Source organism: Amyelois transitella, chromosome 18 (assembly GCF_032362555.1).
Source record: "Amyelois transitella isolate CPQ chromosome 18, ilAmyTran1.1, whole genome shotgun sequence".
Classification (NCBI taxonomy): Eukaryota; Metazoa; Arthropoda; class Insecta; order Lepidoptera; family Pyralidae; genus Amyelois; species Amyelois transitella.
In genome coordinates, this window is record NC_083521.1 from 5,647,659 (window position 1) to 5,669,021 (window position 21,363).

The following is a 21,363-nucleotide window of genomic DNA, read 5'->3' on the forward strand; positions in this document are numbered from 1 at the left end:
GGTAACAAGGCTTAAATTCCGCGTTAGGCTAGATGGCGTTACGTAATCTCAAGTTAATAAGCATTTCCCTATTGAGAAAGTCCTAATCCTAGTCTAGTAGTTGATCCATCATGTTATGTACTTGTCTTGGTGGGGTCTTTGGGGTTTAAGCACAGGGTTTACGTTAACGATGTTTTTGTATCTAATTGAGGTGTCGTGTGGTTTCCGCCACTTAAGAAATATCAGTACCGTGAATGCTGTACTACGGCAACGAATACTCATCTAGGGCAAGCTTACGTGCTGGTCTGGTAGGAAAAAAAACAGTGTACTATGTAACAGCTGCTTTCCTTCTCGTGCAGATTGTAAACAATCAAGCGAAAGGCTAATAAATCCTACAGCAGCGTGTTCTTTCAGTCTTTTCGAGGTGGTTGGCTCTATCTACCTCGTAAGGGATAAAAACATGATTATAATGTTTGTATGTTTTTGTGTGTGGATTTAGCAATGTTCTCTCCAGAATTTCGTCTATTTTGAGTACTCTTTTGTACTACTTGAATAAATACCGATTCATAAAATTAAAAAATCTTTATTTCTTTGTTGGTATTTAATGAGTTTGACCTTTTAATTTCGATAATTGGATGATTAATTCCATAATTAATCAAAATTATAATGCAAATGAATCAGTAAAGCAGAAACGGCAGCTTTATCACGACTGATTATCTCAGGCTAAAAAACCAATTGATACCAATTTGTAATACAGTCGTGACAACACTGTTTCAACATTCTTGTGTTCTTAACTTTTGTCTAAGTAGATACTAGTGCATTTATACTGCGAAAATAATGTTAGGCGTGTTAATTTTGGTCTCTGTTTGGGTACTATCACACAGTTCATCTGTTGTGTTTGAAGACTGTGGTAAGTTTTTATCAAAAGGAACAATTAGTAAAATACTACGAGTAGCATATACCTATATCAATTTAGTAATTGATATAGGTATATGCTACTGTGCTATGACCCATGACTTATGGCAGTTAATAAACTAATGCTAGTGCATTAGTTTATTAACTGCCATAAGTCATGGGTTTAACGTTGGACTGAACTTGTTTAATTGCAACACACCATTAATTTGTATCCCTTTTCTCATGCCAAACCAAATTGAGGTTTATTTAAGTTTGGTCACCTGGGTGATCAAATTAATAGTACATGAGAAACGTACGCCTGTAATTTTTTCCGGAACCGTGTCTTTTTGTACCGTTGGGAAGTATGTTTTATAGAACAAGAAATAACTAGCATATAAAATTCTTCAGTCTTGTATTTTTATTTCATAACAGACTTAAATTTTTCGTAATGTCTGTATATTAGACACAACTTATCTAAGTAGTTACTTTCCATTTCAATGAGTAAGGATATAGAAGATACTTATTGTTCAGCAGAGACAGGTTGTTGCGACGGTAAATTTGTAAATTGATAATTAGAAAACAGGAATTTTCTACTTAGGTATGCCATGTTCCACAGGTGCAAATATTGGATTTTCCTGCGTTTCTTGTATTTGTTTCAGTTATTTTGTGTACCTAACACGAAAAAAATTTTTCAGTGTAACAGCTTCTTTTGGGAAGGACCCCAATAAAAAAACCCTAGGTCCCTCACTTATTATTATAAGTATTGAGAATTAAAGTGCGTTAGACCTCGATTTGTCTGATGGGGTTAGCAGGATGGGGCCTAAGGTGGTATTTACTCTTGCATTTAAAATCCTTTAGTACTTAGTATTCGCAACTTAGGGATTTTCAAGGCGGGAAACAGAGAAGCGGGGAGGAATTCCAGATTTTAGAACATTTCGCATTAGTTTTTGGCTAATGGCGAAGTGCTTTTAGTTGGGCATTTATTGTTGTGTTGGGATTAGAGATCGGATAATCGGATGCATATTTACCTAAACTAATATTTTGGCTAAGAAAGTATGGAGGCGGCTTCTTGCTTTCGGGATTAGAATTATTTTGAATCCCGGAAATTTTATTAAACAAGAAATTGAAACTTATCGTATATTAGGTATAATAAACACCTTTATAAACATAAGTGATGAATGATCATATTTATTAATAATTTACCTACCTACCGGGATTCCAGAATTATACCGCGTGATTTTTTATTCAGTACGGATACAGTTCGAATACATAATTGAACATTAAGTGTATCAATTTAGAATCCCGGAATTTTTGAGGTACAGAAGTACGTTCCATACTAACCCAACATCCAACTTTAGGCAAATATGCATCTGAATATCCGATCTCTAGTTGGGATTGTGTAAAAACATAAACAATAATTTAGAAATGAAAGTAAATAAATCATAAACATACATTCATGTAATCACGTCTATATCCCTTGTGGGGTAGACAGAGCCAACGGTCTTGAAAAGCATGACATGCCACGTTCAGCTGTTTGGCTTAACGATAAAATGAGATTCATATAGTGACAGGTTGCTAGCCCATCGCCTAAGAGAAGAATCCCAAGTTTATAAGACATCTATCGGAACGAGATGAAGTGGTTTTATTCTTTTTTTTATTGGTGCCGGGAACCACACGGCACTAAAATCATGAACTTAATAAAATTGTCATATATAAAAATTTAAGTTTAGTCATATTAGGTTCCTTTTATGACGGTCATTGGTTATCATTGTGATAGACACGACTGAGTGATTTTATTAATATACTGATAAGGAGCTGTGATTGATTGCTTTATTTAGAAACAGATGACGTTGGTATACGTATGTTGTCTTATCCGAATGTAAGTGTAGGAACACCGGTGCTTAACTGTTCGGGTACTTACGGCTTAATTTTTTCTCTTTCACTTGCCCCGATCCCTACAAACTTTTCAAACTCATTATTTTTTAAACTTTTTAGAATCATTTTCGGACCTCTCTAGGTACTCGTTTAGGACCACATGAGCCTTACAGGTGAACGTGCCCTTTCAGTCTATTCAAGATTGATGGCTTTGTCTACCCTGCAAGGGATATAGACGTGACTATATGTATGTATATTAGTCTCGTATTTTTACCTATATTACCTAGTATCTAGTTTTTATTTTGGTCGCAGTATGTAAACTTATGGAATGCAATATGATTAAGTATGGAGTACCCATACTTATTCAGATTCAAAGAGGGACATGTCGAATTGATTGACGGCCTCTGTGGCGCAGCGGGAGTACGCTTGTCTGTGACACCGGAGGTCCCGGGTTCGAATCCCGGTCAGGGCATGATGAGAAAAGATTTTTTTCTGATTGGTCTGGGTCTTGGAAGTTTATCTATATAAGTATTTGTTATTAAATATAGTATCGTTGAGTTAGTATCTCGTAACACAAGTTTCGAACTTACTTCGAGGCTAACTCAATCAGTGTAATTTGCCCCGTATATATATATTTATTTATATATATTTATATTATTAATTGATATATGATAATCTAGATAAAACCTTTCCTGATAATCATAAAATATATAAGTTAACATAATACAACATACAATGCTATCAAAATTGGTTACCTACTGCATAAAATCTTCTGTGATCTGATGATGCCTATAGAATAAATTTGAAAAAAATAAAGTGTGACTCACGCCACAAATTCATAAATAATTCAAAACAGATATAACGTATACGTCAATTCAAATCCTATATGAATATTTTAAAATTATTTTGATCATATAGTTTATTTAGTGTTCACAGATAAGTATTGTGTAACACATTGAGTTCGGTATGTAATGTATGAGGTATTTATTATAATAATTTTTCTTTATACATTTCCAGGCTCAGCTTATGACTTAAGGGCCGTGGAAATTCATGGGTGCGGCACACGACTACCTTGTTTAATCACACTTGGCGAAAGAGTTCCAGTGAACATCAGATTTCATGCTGGTAAACTTTTATGAATTACTAACAAGATCCAAATCTAATAGATTTATCGATATTTTTTGTTTGAAATGTAGTAACTTGGTTCGAGAGAGTCTTAGAGCAACACGGGCTTCCGTCTCGGAAGAGAGTCATTGCTGTTTGATTGAACCTCTGCCTCCCTGTGCATTATATGCTTCTTTATTCAGACTTCACTATTTTGGTAGTTAATAATAATGTTGACTCAAGAAAATGGCTTTACATAAAATGAAGTAGTGCTAGTGTAGTAGTTATAAACGTACTAATGTTATTGGAAATACGAAGGTTATTCAATTTACTCAAATTTCCGTACGTATTACACAGTAGCTGGTCCCATTGGCTTCTACATCACATGATATAGATCTTTTATCATATTTTTTTCGCAAAAAGAAAATAATCAACTTTTGTAAAGACGTCTTTTCCATAATTCGGATGATTTAGCTGGTTTATAATGGGTCTGCATCAGGTGTCCCAAATCTTCGATTTTTATACGCTAACAGATAATGCTCATCAGATTGCACAACAGTTTACCCGAAACCGCCGAGCTTGCATGAAGATAGTTATGAATGTGGATGAAGCGAAGGAAGTATGCAAAGATCGTGGCAAGTGGAAAGAGAGAGTCTCTGCCTACCCCTCCGGGAAAGAGGCGTGATTTTATATGTATGTATGTATTTACCTGAGTTGTTGAATGTTGTTGTATGAAGTTGTTGAATGAACAAAATGGAAGATCTGGATCATGTGATGTAGAAGCCAAAGGGACCAGCTAATTTGAAATATGTACGGAAATTTGAGTAAATTTACTATCCTTTTCCTTCGTATTTCCAATAACATGTAAACAGAGTTGCGGGCAACAATTAGATTTATATAATTATTTTTTTTTGCAGGATTTGAATCAAGAAATCTCAATCATGAAGTCGTCATAAACATAAACTATGTAAATTTGAGGACACAAGTCACTCCAGGTAATAATGATTTTAAATAAACAGGCAAAAATGCTTGCCTTTATAAGTTCTTACTAATACTATATTAACAATAAACTAAATCCTTAGGCCGAACTTAAACATAACTTAAGGGTTATTATATCTAATACTATTTAATAATTTAAAATATCTATTCTAAATTATAGACAAAAAAATATTATTTAACATTTGACCCCAGGAAGTGTTCCCATCATTCAAGGAGCATTCTCGCGCGCGAGGTTCCACTCTTGTCTCCCTCAGACGTTTACTCAGCAAACTTTGCTGAGCGCTTTGGGAGGCGCCTCTAGGACCAAGTGTCTCGACATCAAAGGGTGCGATCTCGAACTGGGTGCCGAGACTACTGTTTTTATTGGTCTTAAACCGTTCCCGGGTGTTTGCCTCCGCGCCAGCCTGTTTACTGGTCACAGGGAGGAAGGACGCCGTCAGCGTATCTGCGCATGTGGCATCCCATAGAAGCGCGCGACCATGCCCAGGGTATCAATGACATCCCGTCGGGGTGCTTGCCGTCGTCTCGCACGATGATCAATGATTGTTTTTTCTGCTATCTATCGCATGAATATCTACTTAAATCAGTTTTATCTAAACCGAAAAATGCTGTGTATACTATGCACCGTCATAACGATAGATGTAAAATTTATTTAAGACCCCTGTAAGGTTCTGAGTGACTGACTGAAAACGCACAGTCTAAACCGCTGGATCAAGAAAATTGATATAGGACATGTAGGTTACTTTTATGGCCTAGGGGTGCACTTTAATTTTTCCTTTAACGCGGATAGAGTCGCGAGCGCTCTCTAGTGTTTTATTTTTACGAGAAGACATTTCTTTTTAATTATACGCGTTGATGTCTTTTCTTAACGAAATCGACAACATTAGAAAATACATTTATTGATAAGTAATTACGGCTTAGGTGAACCTAAAAGAAATATGACAAGTTTATTAGTCTTTCCATTGATTGACTCTTAAATCTTCACTGGAGAAGCTGGCACATAAATACCTACACACACACACATACACACATCATGTATTTATCACTCACGGAGTAGATAGAAACAATAGTCAAAAGACCTAAAGGTCACGTTTAACCGGATAATTAGTGATGGAATCGAGATAGATTATTATAAACATAATTATGTACAGATAAAGATATTTATTAAATTAATATGTAACACAATTTGTTTCCCAGAAACGTGCGTGCAATGCCCCGTTACCACAAACAATGATAACTCTATGACCAGTTTGATGATAGTGCCCACCAGCATGGCTTTGGTAAGTTTAATCATAAGCTGGCTGGTTGACTGGGAAATATTTATTAATAAACATTTAGTTTATCATTATGTTTTTTTAGTCTGTACTTATTAATATAATGAACCCTAGCTAGTGTTATAAGCAAGAGCGAAGCTAAGCCTCTTTGCATAAAAACATTTTGTGCTCGAAGGAAGCTTCTGCAACTAATGCATAAACATCTTCGCAAAGTTACCTTACAAAAAATGTTTATGTTATTACTAGTCTTGTGACATTTTAGAATCAGCGAGGTCATCTGCAGTGGCGTGTGTTCAACGAGCACAGCCAGCAGGTACTCTGCTACTCGGTGCTGGTGCAGACGCAGAATCAACTACAGAAACTACTGCGGCAGTCACTCAGCAACGATACTTCTAACACGTAATATATTCGGACAAACCGTCCGTGTCAAGAAAACTTATTTATTCCTTTGTTAATCTATGCTCAAAGGTTTCTAACTTTGCCATTTTAGATGTATGACACATATCAATGAGTAAGAAATTATGCGATAATTTTGTTCTCTCTGTGAAAACATATAGCTATGATTTTCTTTTTGTACATACTTTACAACAATACCGACTAATTTTAATGTTTATTGACATTTTGACAGTTGTAAGAGAGGCAGGTAAGGTAATTGTACTTCAAAATCGACAAACAAGCTATCAAAAATAAAACACATTATCGTTATAAGTCACAGATTTAAAAACATAAGATACTTTTATAAGTTTAATATGTAAATGTACCCTGATCCAAACATATATTGTACTTATTTTTGTACTGTGTAACTAAATAAACATCTTAGTGGAATGGCTTTTGCATTTTCTATTCAATATTTTTTGCATTGCTCAAGTTTTCGTTTCTGAGTACCTAATACCAAAATATAAAGTATGCAATTTTAAATGCAACAGGTGCATCAATGTGACTGATGACTTTGAAGTTCTTATAATATTCGAAGCTTAGTGATTATTTTACAGAAAAACAGAAGAGATTCACTCTTATTATATCTAATCATCTACGACTAAACGAAATTAGTAGTACTAGAAATTAACGACTCGAAGTCGTTCTAAAAAAATAAATATAGCTATATATTTTTTTTAATCTTATTTCTGCATATATGTAGGCATAGTAAAAACATCTCTAGTCGGTACTTATTTGATTAAGGTACAAAATTATGAATTATACACCTACGGTTTTATGAAGCACTTAAAAACCTGTCCTGAAAATTTAATGAGTTTCGGATACTTATTCCGAATTGAAGTATTAGAGTTCAATTAAAGTCACAGATTTTTAATTAATACTCTTGATAATACAGCACCTATGGACAAATGACCTAATCAAATAATAAATATTCAAACATACCTACAACCTGAATATACGGTATACGTGAAATATAAGTCACATCTAAATATGACCACTAAGTGAAACAAAGGATCGATAAATCGTAATATGATCATCAATCTTCAATGGAACACAAAGCAAATAGATAGTACGAAATTGATAAATAACTGTGAACCGGTCAGGCAAGACGAGACTGACACTAAGCGAGGTGTATGCGGGGAAGACATACGTCTCTCGATTGTGCCTAGCTAACGCCGTGACGAACAGACGCAACCATGTCTCGGGTCTGTGAAGTCGTGCTCCTGATCTCCGCGATCGTCGCCTGCGCATCCGCCGCTACCGATATAGTACAACAATGTCCTGGTAAGTGTTTTCATATATGCTACAATGATGTTATTGCAACCGATCCGGAGAGGTAAAAACTTTCACTTGATTGCGTTCTTGTTTGGTAATAGCATAACAGTAACCTACATAACAATAGAGTATGAAAATATAATATTGATTGCATTGTTCTTAAAGTATTCAGGTTAATGGAGTACTTATTTACTTACCTAGAATTTGAAAATTGGATGAGAATAATCTGATCGGAATAAAAAAAACATTAAAAATGCACCCATGGCACCTGGCAAATAAATGCTAATTTGTTTTATTTATTTGTGTATTAATGTATGTAAGGGCAAAGATAAAATTATATAAAACACAAAAATATTCTTAAAGCCACAAAGCACACAAAGAATATTCTTGGACTAGTTTCAATAAGGAAATGAACAAAGTATAAGTAGGAACGTCTACGAAGGATGCAGCAACTGTAGGTAGATACATTATTAATAAGATAACAAGGTTACAAAAAGGGGTCATAAATATTAGATTACTCATAATTATAAGATATTTATCAGAATCAGCCCACACAGGTTTTGTACATAGACTGAGTTATATATATCTTTAAGTTTACCTAAATACAGAGTTAGAATACATATATAACTAGTTGTTATAAACAAACTTGTTTGTATGTGTGTTATGTTATGTACATATTATGCCTACGAGTATAATCGTCGGTAATATGGCCCCTCAATTCGATAAACTGGTTTCGCATTCGCGAAGTAAACCAAACAATGCTATAAATAGATCTAAGTCTGGATTCCACAGGCCGCACAGCCCAGGCAGATAACTATTTAGCATCAATAAAACAGTGGGGTATTATCAGTACTATTAAATATTCTGTGGTACCTATTATTGTAAGTTAGTTAGAACAGACCTTTTTTGGGTGGAGGGAGAAGAAGTTTACTATTATAGGTACCTACTTACCTATATTTTTGCGTTAGTAATTCTAATAATGATGTGAAAGCATATGTAGATTTCTACTTTATGCTTAAATCCTGTTAAACAAAGGTTTTTATCCATATCCAATTTAGTTTTATTTGTGCTGTGGATGTGTTGAGAATCCAATTAAATAATCCATATTATGCTTTGCAAATACCTAATCTGAATCAAAAAATTATTCAAATAAATTTATTAATCTTTATTCATAACACGTTACGTCTTACGAACTAACTACATAGTACTTTTTAGTTTTTTTTTTTTAGTTTCATGAAAAATAATTAACTGTGCGATTTCTCATTCGATCATACTCTCAGTCTTCATGATTGTTTTAATACCAGTCTCAATTAATATATCATATTAACTAAAAATAAGTATCTAGCTGCCTAATAACAATATACCTAATTAACTCGCGCAGTCAAAGAATACATTAAGACAAGGCACGAGATAACGTAATTAATTATCGATAACAATAGAAGACATGATCATGTCCTAAGCACGATTCTATATTACCCGTCATTAGAGAATAAACTAAGATTGCTTGTATAGACACGCTATAGGTACATCTTGCTCGTTTGCTATCTTTTCTTTACGTCATATGTAAAAATTGAAAAAAAAAATATTTTCCTAAAATATTGTTAGGTAATTACAAAAAAAATATATCTAAAAAAATATACATATATAAAATCGAACAGATAAACTTGGGATTTTGTTTTTACAAAATTATATCTGAAACCTTTGTCTAATCAAGTCTAAGGTATATTTTATTAGAAACTAACAACAAGGTAAGAAATAAATTAAAAGAGCAAGAAATGATTGTGTACTGAGAACCATGTTTAACATTAATGATATAATGAATGGCCCCTCGACCATGCATAATTCATATCTACGTAATAGGTAGGTACCTACATACAATGTCACTAACGCATGCCGACTGGTATCCGGCAGATGGAATAAAACTTCTCTATTTTTCCAATCAATGTCGTAGAATGTGACTAAAAACTTATGACTAAGAGATAAATTGTGATCATTGAAAAATTTAAAGACGAGTGTGAATGTCGACGTTGAAAGGGGAAAGTCTAGACTAACGTGCCGCGATCAACACTCATTTATAAAGATTGACAAAAAATAACTTATCTTTTTTTTATTTCGTACCATTGAATATGACCGAATAACAAAATGTCCGAAATGGCGGCGAAGACTATGACATTATGTATCTGCTGATTTTATTCCTTTGATCGGACCACAAGAGAAGACAGTTTCTCATAGTCCCATTATGTGCTTACCTACTGCATTCTGTATATAAAAGCATGCAGTCCAGGACATCCTAGTGAAAAGTCAAGAGTAACCTTAACCGACGAGCTTTCATAAAGAGAAGTATAAGGATGAAGCGAAATAAGAATGTAAGGATATCGTGGGTCGTGGCAAGAGATAAGATATAGCCCACCCGGGAACCGGGAAAGGAGGCATGATTTTATGCATCTATAAGTACAATACAACGTTAAAAATCTGAAGCATTTAAAATATTTTACTATCCTTAGCAAATAATAGAACGCGTTGAAGTCTTTTTAACTGCAACTTCCAAAGTTTAAAATAAAGTGTTTTTGCTTGAGTGCTTTCCAAAATCAAAACATTACTTATTATTTATCATGTCTATTGTTATTACATTTATTAGCTGTTGCCCGCAATTCGTTTGCGTGTGTTTGGAAAAACGGAGGTTAAGGTTATTCAATTTATTCAATTTCACCAAATAAATTTCAAAGAAATTTGGCATTACATAGGTTTTATTTGGATTAGCAAAAAATACTATATATCCCGAAATTCTCATGGCAGCGGAGTCCCAGGGCACATACAGTTAACAACAAATATTTAATAATCCACACTAATGTTATATAGAGAAACAAGATTCGTATTTTTCTTTGTAACGAATCAACTCAAAAACTAATGGACCGATTTATAGCAGAACAACTTTTGCTAAGACACTATTTCCGTACATATTACACAGTAGCTGGTCCCTTTGGCTTACACATCCCATGATCCAGATCTTCCATTTTTTTTTCGCCAAAAGAAAATGCTCATTAGGTTGAACAACTTTTGCTAAGACGTCTTTTTTATATTTCATATAATTTAGCTAAGTTTTGTTATGGTTCGACATCAGCTGTTCCAGATTCCAAAATAAATAATACCTTATATAAATAATACACCAAAAAAAGTTTCATTCCAATCCGTTTAGTACTTCTAGAGATTAGCGTGTAAAAAAAACACAAGGAGACACTTTCTTCAAATTCATGTTACTATTTATTCATCGTAAAAAATTTTTTTTTGAAATATATTTTTATATATTGGTATACTTAATGTGCATAGTACATACATAATATAGAACTCATATTATTTAATTCCTGTGGTCCATAGACTAGGGTTTCTTTTATTCCAATAGCGTATTAGAAAAAAAATTATTTATTTGGAGTTTAAGAAACACATAGTACCTATGTTTATTTAGTGCAAAGACTTCATTGGATCTAAGATCTAATAATTTCTTGAAATGCTGTCGAATAATTGATTCCATGCAATTTACAGAAAATATTTCCGAAATACAAAACAAAATAAATACCAACACAGTCTTAATAAGAGCTTTATAGTGGCTATACCTTGATTTACCTAAGTACCTACAATATAAAAGTAATCGCTCTACCGGTTGTCCATGACCGTGCGTGATCAGACGTCCTACTTCTCTTTAAAAACTACATTATAATAAAAAGCTGTCTGTAGATTGTGTTGGCTATGTCATTTAGAAGAATTAATAAGTATATCTGGGCGTGAATTGCATATTTAACGGATTGATGGATAAATTATTAAACAGATGCATAATAATACTTAATTAATTTATTTGTAGATGAAAAATATGTTTATGTTGTTATAGTCTTTTGAAACTGTTTAAAATAATAATTATATGCCATATTTTCAGGAAGATCTATAGAGGCCCTTAACGACAATGTCAAACTAAGTCCATGCAAGCGCGCGCCGTGCAAACTGAAAAAAGGCACCAACCAACACATCAGTGTACAGTTTATGCCTGGTAAGTTACTAATTAATACTTTTTGGAGAAGAAAAGATTTTTTTAAAAAGAAGGTATGTTAGGTAGGTACTAGAACCCAAAAAGGTAGTGAATAGAACCCAAAGGCAATCATGATAATTTTCACAATAGTTGATTGAAGAACACTACAAGCCCAAAGATTTAGCACACACTCGTATTTTTTCATTTAATTTATATGATGATCATACCTCTATCACTTATTTACACCAATTAGGCTACATAATAGATTTAAGATTCAAATTGTGACAGTTTGCTAGCCCAACGTCTAAAAGTAGAATCCCAAATTTATTAGCTTACTACAAGGTGGTACTACATACTGCAAGGTGTGCAATAACCTTAGGATATTTAATAAAACGTTTATGAGATATAAAGTCATGAAAAAGAGCGATGGGTTTTGGCCAGCAATGGGACTCCGATAACGATAAAACAACGAAAAAGATAATACACAATATACAAACTCTTCAAAACAGGTAGGTAGGTGTATTTTATGAAGTTCAATGAAATCAAATATGCATGACGAGTTAGGTCATACAGTCAAGGTTCTTTAAGTCATGACATCAAAGCAAACGATCTTGTTTTACTTAATAATTATCATTATATGGTGTCCCTGTATCTCACTTCATATATTTTGGATAAACTTTGGTCGGGACTCCGTCCTCCTAGATAGTGATTCAAGAGGAATATTTATATGTATGTCATTTTATGCAATTCCTACAAAATGTATAGAATGCATAAATCGACCAAGCAATGCATGAAATATTATAAACACATTTTGACTAGGAATTGTGTACAATGCCGAATGAGCAGCCGGCAATGGGTTAATACCTATATACGAGATTGAGGAAAAAAAACGGTTAAATTTATTTTATTCGGACTTATTCTACCCCACCTCATAGTTCTTGATGCTCCGGTTGCTTCGGTTTGTGCGGTCACAAGGTACTTAACAAACTTTCCATCACAGTTGAGCTATTTATTCCTAAGTTTTTTCGTTGCGAAGGACTCCCGCCCCCCTTGCAGATAAGCTTAAATACAGACCAATATCAAATTATTTTACACATTGCCTATAGACCAGCAAACATTCTATACAATTGATACCGAGGAAATATATGAAATATTATGAATAGGTATTTCATACATTTCCTAGAGGCCTTCAGCATAGATTTCCAAGGAATCGTATAGAATCCCTGTATGTATATAGGGTTATTTCAAAACATTCACCAACCAATAAAATATAATTTTTACAGAACATGATATAACCGAAGTGAAGAATCATGTAACAGCCGAGGTGTTTGGCGTGCCCTTGCCATTCGTGGGCGTGGACGGAGCCACCATTTGCGACAAGATCTTCAAAGAAGACGGCAGCGTCGCCGGCTGCCCGCTCAAAGCTGGCACAAAGTATACTTACAAAGACTCCTTCCCTGTCCTCTCTTTTTATCCGACACTACAAGCGAAGGTCCACTGGGCTCTAATGCAGGGTCAAAAAGAATTTGTTTGCTTCGAAATCCCTGTCAATATAGTCAACTAATATGTACTTTGTCGTTATATTTTTTACTCTCTTATAAATTCTTTTCTTTAGGGATTTACTTACGAACAAATTTAATAATGTTATTTTATAGGTCGGAGTTCTATGAACTTTGTAGTAATTTGAAAATGTGATTTGTATTTAATTTATATAAATGGTAAAGATTATTTAGAGCTAAGAATAAAAAAAAAACAACTAAATGATATCGTAGTATTAATTTTACACCCTGTAAAAACTTAAATGTATAATGATAACTTAAAAACATCTCACGTCATATTTTCCTTCATATTACTGAATCGTATCTGCCCATATAAATTAAAGGCCAGAGGAACAGTTATCAAAATTGCAAATTTTGATATAGCTGTATTGTATACTTAGTCCAAGATAGTGGGGCCAATGACTGAGATTTTAGGATCAACAAATTTTCTGAGCCATTCCCTAAAATGTAGGAAACTATTTTTGACACCTATATTAAAACCAGCTACCTATATTAAAACCCTAAACCTTTTACAAGTTCCTACCAATATACTGAAAGGAACAAATGAAATAAATTTTCTAATTTATTTGGCTCTGATATTTTATAATGGAAGGAAATTTACTGTTTCAATGTAGAAATCATCATGGTCAAAGAGTTTGCATTTTGTGCTCCGCAGTAAGCAAGAATTTTCCTCGTTATATAAATGTGAAGCTGAAACAAAAGAAATCTCATAATGTTACGTAAAGTAGATTTTTACGCGCACTGCTGCTATATAATAGTCATTGTGACTACATAAAATCAAGTAAGACTACATAAGTGAGTAAGTAACACAATAAGATTAATTACATAATTAAACAAAAAATTAATAAGTACTTACATACATACATACATATGTTCACGTCTATATCCCTTGCGGGGTAGACAGAGCCAACAGCCTTGAAAGGACTGAATGGCCACGTACAGCTATTTGGCTTAATGATAGAATTGAGATTCAAACAGTGACAGGTTGTTAGCCCATCGCCTAAAAAAAGAATCCCAAGTTTGTAAGCCTATCCCTTAGTCGCCTTTTACGACATCCATGGGAAGAGATGGAATGGTCCTATTCTTTTTTGTATTGGTGCCGGAAACCACACGGCACAAATACAAAAAAGAATAGGAAAAAAAATAATAAAATAAGTACTTACGTTAATATAAATTAGCTTTTTATACGAAATTAAACATATTTCGCCAGAAATTTTATTAAAAATAAAAAATAAAACTGACAATAAAAATAAAAAATAAATCCTTAAGCATTTCCAAACCGACTTTTAATTATTTTGAAAAATTAAACATAAATTCAGTTATAAATTATATTAACACTTAAACTTACCTTAAACTTTATGTTACAAAAAATAAAATAAGAATATCTACAACAAAATCAAAAGTCAAGCTGTGATAAAAAAGATTAGTAGCAAAAGCAACTCGTCAAGTATCGCAAACGCAACTCAAAATTTATAGAGCTCATGCTGCAAAATCTTCCTTGTAAATTAATATCTATGTATGTAATTGAAAAATTTTAATATTGGAAATTGGAAAATTTAAAATGATTAATATGTAGGTAATGTTAACAGCGTAACAATCAAATTAAAATATATATCTATACTAGCTGTCCCGGCAAACGTTGTTTTGCCATATTAATAATAAGATATAAACAAAAATAAAATAAAATATCAACCTAAGTAACCAATTTACGATGAAAACTTAAACTACGTACGTACTATAATATTTACAAAAGTATTTACAAATAACTAATAATGACATCAAACGCAAACGGTTCAAGGCAAATCCGACTTTCGGCGCTACAGGTTACGGCGCTGAATCCACTGCGGTTAACGCAAAGTGTGTTCGCGGTTCTACAGAACAACGTCTATGGATAAAATTGAAAAATTAAGATTTTTTTTGTTCTACGTATTTTTCCAGGATAAAAAGTAAACCATTTTATGCCCAGGATTAGGATAGGAATAGATAATTTTATAAATTATTGTATAAAATATACCAAGTTTCATCGAAATCGAACCGTTAGTTTTCACGTGATGCCTGAACATACAGACAGACAAAAAAATTTTAATCTTATATTTGGGTTTGGTATCAATCCTCCTCCTGCTATTTATTTTTTCAATATTTTCAATGTACAGAATTGACCCATCTACAGATTTATTATATGTATAGATTGGCTTTATTAAATTGATAGAAATATATATCTTATAAAGACGACTTGTAAGACTACAGTTACAACTTCACCTGCCACCATTTTACCAGGACGAAGGCGAAGGCAAAAGCCAGGATATGTCTTGAGCCAATTCAAGGTGAAACCGTTGAAACCTAAAGTTTTCCGTCAGACCCAATAAAAGGTTTTCGACAGAAGAAAAAACAATGTTACAACAAGTAAATGTACAATTTGATGTGACAACTGCATTGCGGCAGTAAACTTAGTTTTTAAGTAATTCATTTGACGTCAACTAAGTTGTTAAACCATACGACAATTATTAAGCGATATAATAATATCCTATAATAATGAATAAAAAAATTTTGAATTTTGAATTTTTTTGAATTCCTCAATAGGAAATTTTGTGGAGAAATTGACGTGAAGCAACCAAATGGTTTTACAAGTCTGTATGGACTCGAACACGCAACACGATGCTAGAATTCTTGTTTCCAAGAAATTTTGCTTTACGGATTTCAACAGTGTGAAAATGACGGTTGCATATTTAGGAAAAAAAATCAGTCAGCAGAAAATTACTATTATCACACTGATAAAATTCTTGGTAATTTCTGGCAAGATCTTCAAAAGATTAAGGTAATAAAATAACCAGCGCCTTATTATTTACGATTTGATATATAGATATATAGACAATCTAATGATGGTTTTGTCATAATCATTATAAATCCTACACAAAAAAAAATTAACGTTTTTTGTGACCCAATCATTCAAAAGAATCCCTGGTGTTGTTTGTCTTCATGCAAATACTGCAATGTCTTGGTTCAGCCAGCGACTACCTTCGAATGCAAACTTCTATTAAGGTTGCATAGCACTTGCAGAAAAATAAAATTAAAAGAAAGTCACTGTCACTCGTAACGGATGAAAAAAGGACTGATGTGTGAATATATTCTAAATCAACGTAACTAAATGAATTGTATATTCGTTGTATTTAATCTACTGCGTGCTACGCGGGCTTCTATGCCACTGCAAGTAAGAATTCTCGGCCTTAATCAGGTTTTGTGCCCTACTAGAAGATCATAGCGAAACATCATGGATTTTTGTACGAAAACTGAAATTGTAAAGTCAGCAGAAAAGGAAAAGGTCTACCTGGAAATACAAAATTTTAATTATGCTAAAAGGCACGGAAGATGTTACAGAGGCAGTTGAGGGTAAGCTCAAAAAACCTATTCTAAGTGACGGAGCCGCGGTAACGCCGAAATTAGCACTTATAATGCTAGAATGGCTAAATCTAGACGGACTGAGAATGGGGTTCTACTCATGCTAACAACCAATATATCAGAAGATACACTTAAGAAAAGTCATGGGATTTAGATCCGCACATGGGGTATGGCAAGAGCTACGTACGTAGAATTCGGGTTTCAGCATAAAAAGGAGGATGATATTCGGCCAAACAAGTCACATCTCAAGAATTTATGGACTAAATTGAAGGTAGAAAATAAAAATATTGACCCTATCGCTTCGTATTCTGAAATTTGCCTCATATGTAGAGTTTTAAGATACACTTGATGACAAATATTACAAATTTAAATCAAGTTAGCTAATACTCAATCTGTCTAGAGAGAACGATCAGATTGTTTAACGAGTCATCTGTGAAAGTTCGAAAGAGAACCAGGTACCTAATCAAAATCGAACTCAAGAGACGCATTACACCTCATGAACGTAAAGCAATAAATAGTAGATGAGCAGCTTATTTGTAAGTATTTTTCGGGAGAAGGACATAAAGTTCGGAAGTGCAAGAAGTGGAATAAGAATGGAAAGCCACCAAACCAACTTTAAGCACATCAGCATCCAGCTCAAAGTCTAAGCAAGTGCAAGAAACTTCGTTAATGTAGAATGCCTGCTCAAAGAATCAGGCAGGTGCAAGATAGCAAAAATTGGTACGTCGATAATGGCGTCGCAATAAACACTGCTATCAAGAAAAGTATCTTCACTGAATTTCATGAATTTGATTTAGGTCAGATCATACCATCAATACGGCAGATGGAACTACTATACCAGCTTTAGGAACGGGTTTGTACAGTGAAGAACTATCATATGGAAATGCTGTAATTGTTCAACTCGACTCAGAAATAACAATGATATATCTGTCTCTTTCTCACAACAGTGGTTTTACGGTAGAAAAAACATTTACACATTTTCTTTTATCAGCACCCTTTTCATTTCATTGGCTTCGATGTACTTTTACTGCCGCTGACGCCATCGAACTTAATCGCTTTGTTTACATGTGGGAAGTAGTATCGCAAAGTTTTAATGTTTTCCCGTGTTTTTCGACTTTATACGAAGCTGTGCTAATATTAATCGAAAAAAAAAACTATAAGATGAAGTGTTCTTTAGCATATTGTGGCCTATACCAAAGCAAAAATACTTATCTTTCACCGGTAAGTGGTTAATAGTATTTCGTTAAATTATTGTCTATCATTAAGAGTATTTATAAAAATGTTTTTTTTAAAACTTTATACTTTTAATCTTCTTAGTTGTAAGCTTTAGAAACTTGTAATATTCTCAATATTTCATTCACATCGAAAACATAAACACGGGTGCTAGTGTCGAACATCATCTTATCGATAAATTAGGGTCTAAGTTATGTTAAAGTATTTTTCTCGTTTTAGTTTACCAACGAACGAATCTTCGAAGGGAATGGGTATTAATGATTGCATTGAAAATATCGTGCAACAGCGGAAGATCTCCTCTTTGATGGCGGTCGAGCCCGAATCATCGCTCCCGCTACATGCCTCTTCAAGGGCCACGAAAGACCAATTGAGCTTACAACAATCTTTTGGCTTATCATAAAGTTTACAAAACGAAATCTCGAGGATTCAAAAGAACATAAATACTTCAAAGAAGACACGAAAAATTGCTATTATTTATCTCTTAGTTATTGATATAATTTATATCTTAACCCTTTATAGGTGAATATCGACTAAAATTTTGTGCACATTATAATTATTTTCGAACTTATTATACACTAGCTGTGCCTGCGACTTCGTCCGCGTGGAATAGTTATTTTGGGCATCATTGAAGCCCTCAAGGATGCTCCTTCCCCGATTTTTTTCACATTTTTTATTACTTCTTCGCTCCTAATAGTTGCAGCTAGACGTTATATAGCCTAAAGCCTTCCTCGATAAATGGTCTATTCAACACAAAAATAATTTTTCAATTCGAACCAGTAGTTCTTGAGATTAGCGCATTCAAACAAACAAACAAACTCTTTAGTTTTATAATATTAGTATAGATTAATCTAAGTGCCTATTTAAACTAAAAAAAAATATTCTAATAGAATTATAACCAGAAATATGTAGCAATATTATCTTGCCGTCGTCGGGTCTTCCCACACTCCCTTAGGGGAGTCGGAGTAGATTGGTCAGGGCTTTTGGCCCTCTTCAATGGCATCATCGCTGCCTACGACTGTAGGCAGGTCGATGGGGCGGCCGTGGCGGCCTGGGTCTTCACGTCTTCATACACTGGGAGTTCCCATCGGCGGCGGCGTCACTGGTCGACGACGTCTGCCGCAAAGCAGCGAGGGGAGGGTTTCACCCGAAGGTCCGGAGGGCAGGCGTGGAGCGGCGCGATGCCGCGCAAGTGGCTGTGTGATGACGCGTCCGCCCTCTCGAATATCTAGGTTTCTCCCACTTCAGATTCCTGAGGATCGTCGAGTTCCTCACGTAGCGCAGGGTTGTTTCCGACGACTGCTCTGAGGCTTTGATTCTCTTGTGCTCTGAGTCTTCTCCTGTTGGTCTCAGAGCAGTATGCGTACCACGCCGGGGCCGCGTACGTGAGGCGGGATCTGACGTACGTTTGGTAGATCCCGAGCTTCGTACTCAGTGGGAGGCTGAAGGAGAGAACTGCGTGAAGTCTTCCCCTGGCTGCCTTGGTCATGAAGCTTACACCCGCCCCTTTTATACCCAGCCGCCGCGAGACGCGTCGAGCGCGGCAACCGTTACGCAAAAATAATCCTTGTAGCAAGATTCAGTATTTACGCGCGATGACTTGTTAGCGTATTTCATTTCATGTATAGTATAAGTTTGGTGTTTCTATACCGATTTCGATGTTTTTTTTTATTAAATAGGTATAATATGAATTTTTAAGAATTACGAATGAGTGTAAGTGTTATTGGTATTATAAACGTCAAAGTAAAGAAATATAATCAGAAATCTCCGAACTGCTAAGCTATTAGGAATTACACGTGTTATTGTGAGTCAACCATAAAACATAGGCTTATGCTGTCTTGGGATATTTTTTTAATAATTTTATTTAGAATATTTCCGTAATACATGGTTTCGCTGTAGCTTTAACCATTAAGGCTGCACACGCGACGGAAGCTTAAAAAATCAAGTAACTTCTCCCGTTTTCCCAACATTTACTTTCACTGCTCTGCTCCTACTGATTGTAGCGTAATGAAAAGTATACTATAACCTGCTCAGGAGTATGAAGAATAACTGTACCAAGTTTCGTTAAAATCCGTCAAGTAGTTTTTGTTTCTATAAAGAACATACAGACAGACAGACAGACAGACAGACAGACAGACAGACAAAAATTTTACTGATTGCATTTTTGGCATCAGTATCGATCACTAATCACCCCCTGATAGTTATTTTGAAAATATATTCAATGTACAGAATTGACCTCTCTACAGATTTATTATAAGTATAGATAATGAATTATTTATAATTTCAGTATCAAGGCGCACATAAACATGTGAATACAATATATTTGACTTGAATAATAAATATTCCCAGTAAAATCTTATTTTGGGAACGTTGCCGGCAGCGATTCGAGCAAATTTTCTAGTCCCTGGCAATGTACATCACAACCAGGCACGGTACATCACTAATTTATTTTTTATTTTTTTACTGGACAAATAACACAGATTCAGTTAGCCTCGAACCAAGTTCGAGACTTGTGTTACGAGATACTAACTCAACGATACTATATTTTATAATAAATACTTAGATAGATAAACATCCAAGACCCAGGGCAATCAGAAAAAGTTCTTTTCTCATCATGCCCTGGCCGGGATTCGAACCCGGGACCTCCGGTGTTGCAGACAAGCGTACTACCGCTGCGCCACAGAGGCCGTCACAATTGCAGCCCTTTGGGGGATTGATTTATTATGTGTGTCAGAATGGCGGGTGTACCTCACGGATTTTAATATCTGTTTTGGATTAAAAACGTACTTGATGTGTACCTCAGTGTACCTCTCCTAAAAATCTGTGTACCTCCTTCTATGTAAAGATTTTAAATAAAATAGGTACACCCGCCATCCTGACGTCAGGACCGCGGGTGTACTTCTAGTTAGCATATGTAGGTAAGTAATCTGTATATGTAGATTTGGTACCTCTTGTGTACCTGCAGAAACAAATATTAAATAAATAAAAAATATTAAGGGTGCTGAGAAAATGAAAAAAATTTTTTTTTTCTATGACGTCTTTTTTAGGGTTACGTACCCAAAAAACGGTAACGGTAAAACGGGACCCTATTACTAAGCCTTCACTGTCTGTATGTCTGTCCGTGAGGTACACCCGCCATTCTGACACACATGTGGTCATGTGTGTCAGAATGGCTCCATCTCTATCCAATGGATGTCGTAAAAGGCGACTAAGGGGTAGGGGGGCTTATAAACTTGGCATTCTTCTTTTAGGCGATGGGCTAGCAACCTGTCACTATTTGAATCTCAATTCCATCTTAAAGCCAAACAGCTGAACGTGGCCTATT

General features: G+C 34.6%; 2 protein-coding genes across 2 annotated transcripts; both read left to right on the forward strand.

The window, feature by feature from the left end:
• Positions 1-680: 680 nt before the first annotated feature.
• On the forward strand, positions 681-6,954 carry LOC106130017 (uncharacterized). Its single transcript, XM_013328769.2, has 5 exons — positions 681-889; positions 3,766-3,873; positions 4,770-4,847; positions 6,049-6,131; positions 6,388-6,954. The coding sequence occupies exons 1-5, from the start codon at positions 817-819 to the stop codon at positions 6,526-6,528; spliced, it is 483 nt and encodes a 160-aa protein (XP_013184223.1). The 5' UTR covers positions 681-816; the 3' UTR covers positions 6,529-6,954.
• A 695-nt stretch (positions 6,955-7,649) lies between these two features.
• On the forward strand, positions 7,650-13,604 carry LOC106130658 (ecdysteroid-regulated 16 kDa protein). The gene is made up of 3 exons (XM_013329558.2): positions 7,650-7,844; positions 11,764-11,874; positions 13,137-13,604. Exons 1-3 carry the CDS (start codon positions 7,757-7,759, stop codon positions 13,415-13,417), a joined length of 480 nt encoding a protein of 159 aa, XP_013185012.1. The 5' UTR covers positions 7,650-7,756; the 3' UTR covers positions 13,418-13,604.
• The last annotated feature ends 7,759 nt before the right edge of the window (positions 13,605-21,363 follow it).

Excerpts from the sequence above, each read along its gene's own strand:
- LOC106130658 (XM_013329558.2), top strand. The coding sequence starts at position 7,757 with ATGTCTCGGGTCTGTGAAGTCGTGCTCCTGATCTCCGCGATCGTCGCC. Across the intron at positions 7,845-11,763 it reads TATAGTACAACAATGTCCTG|GAAGATCTATAGAGGCCCTT; the intron begins GTAAGTGTTTTC and ends CCATATTTTCAG. Across the intron at positions 11,875-13,136 it reads CAGTGTACAGTTTATGCCTG|AACATGATATAACCGAAGTG; the intron begins GTAAGTTACTAA and ends TAATTTTTACAG.
- LOC106130017 (XM_013328769.2), top strand. The coding sequence starts at position 817 with ATGTTAGGCGTGTTAATTTTGGTCTCTGTTTGGGTACTATCACACAGT. Across the intron at positions 890-3,765 it reads TGTTGTGTTTGAAGACTGTG|GCTCAGCTTATGACTTAAGG; the intron begins GTAAGTTTTTAT and ends ATACATTTCCAG. Across the intron at positions 3,874-4,769 it reads GAACATCAGATTTCATGCTG|GATTTGAATCAAGAAATCTC; the intron begins GTAAACTTTTAT and ends TTTTTTTTGCAG.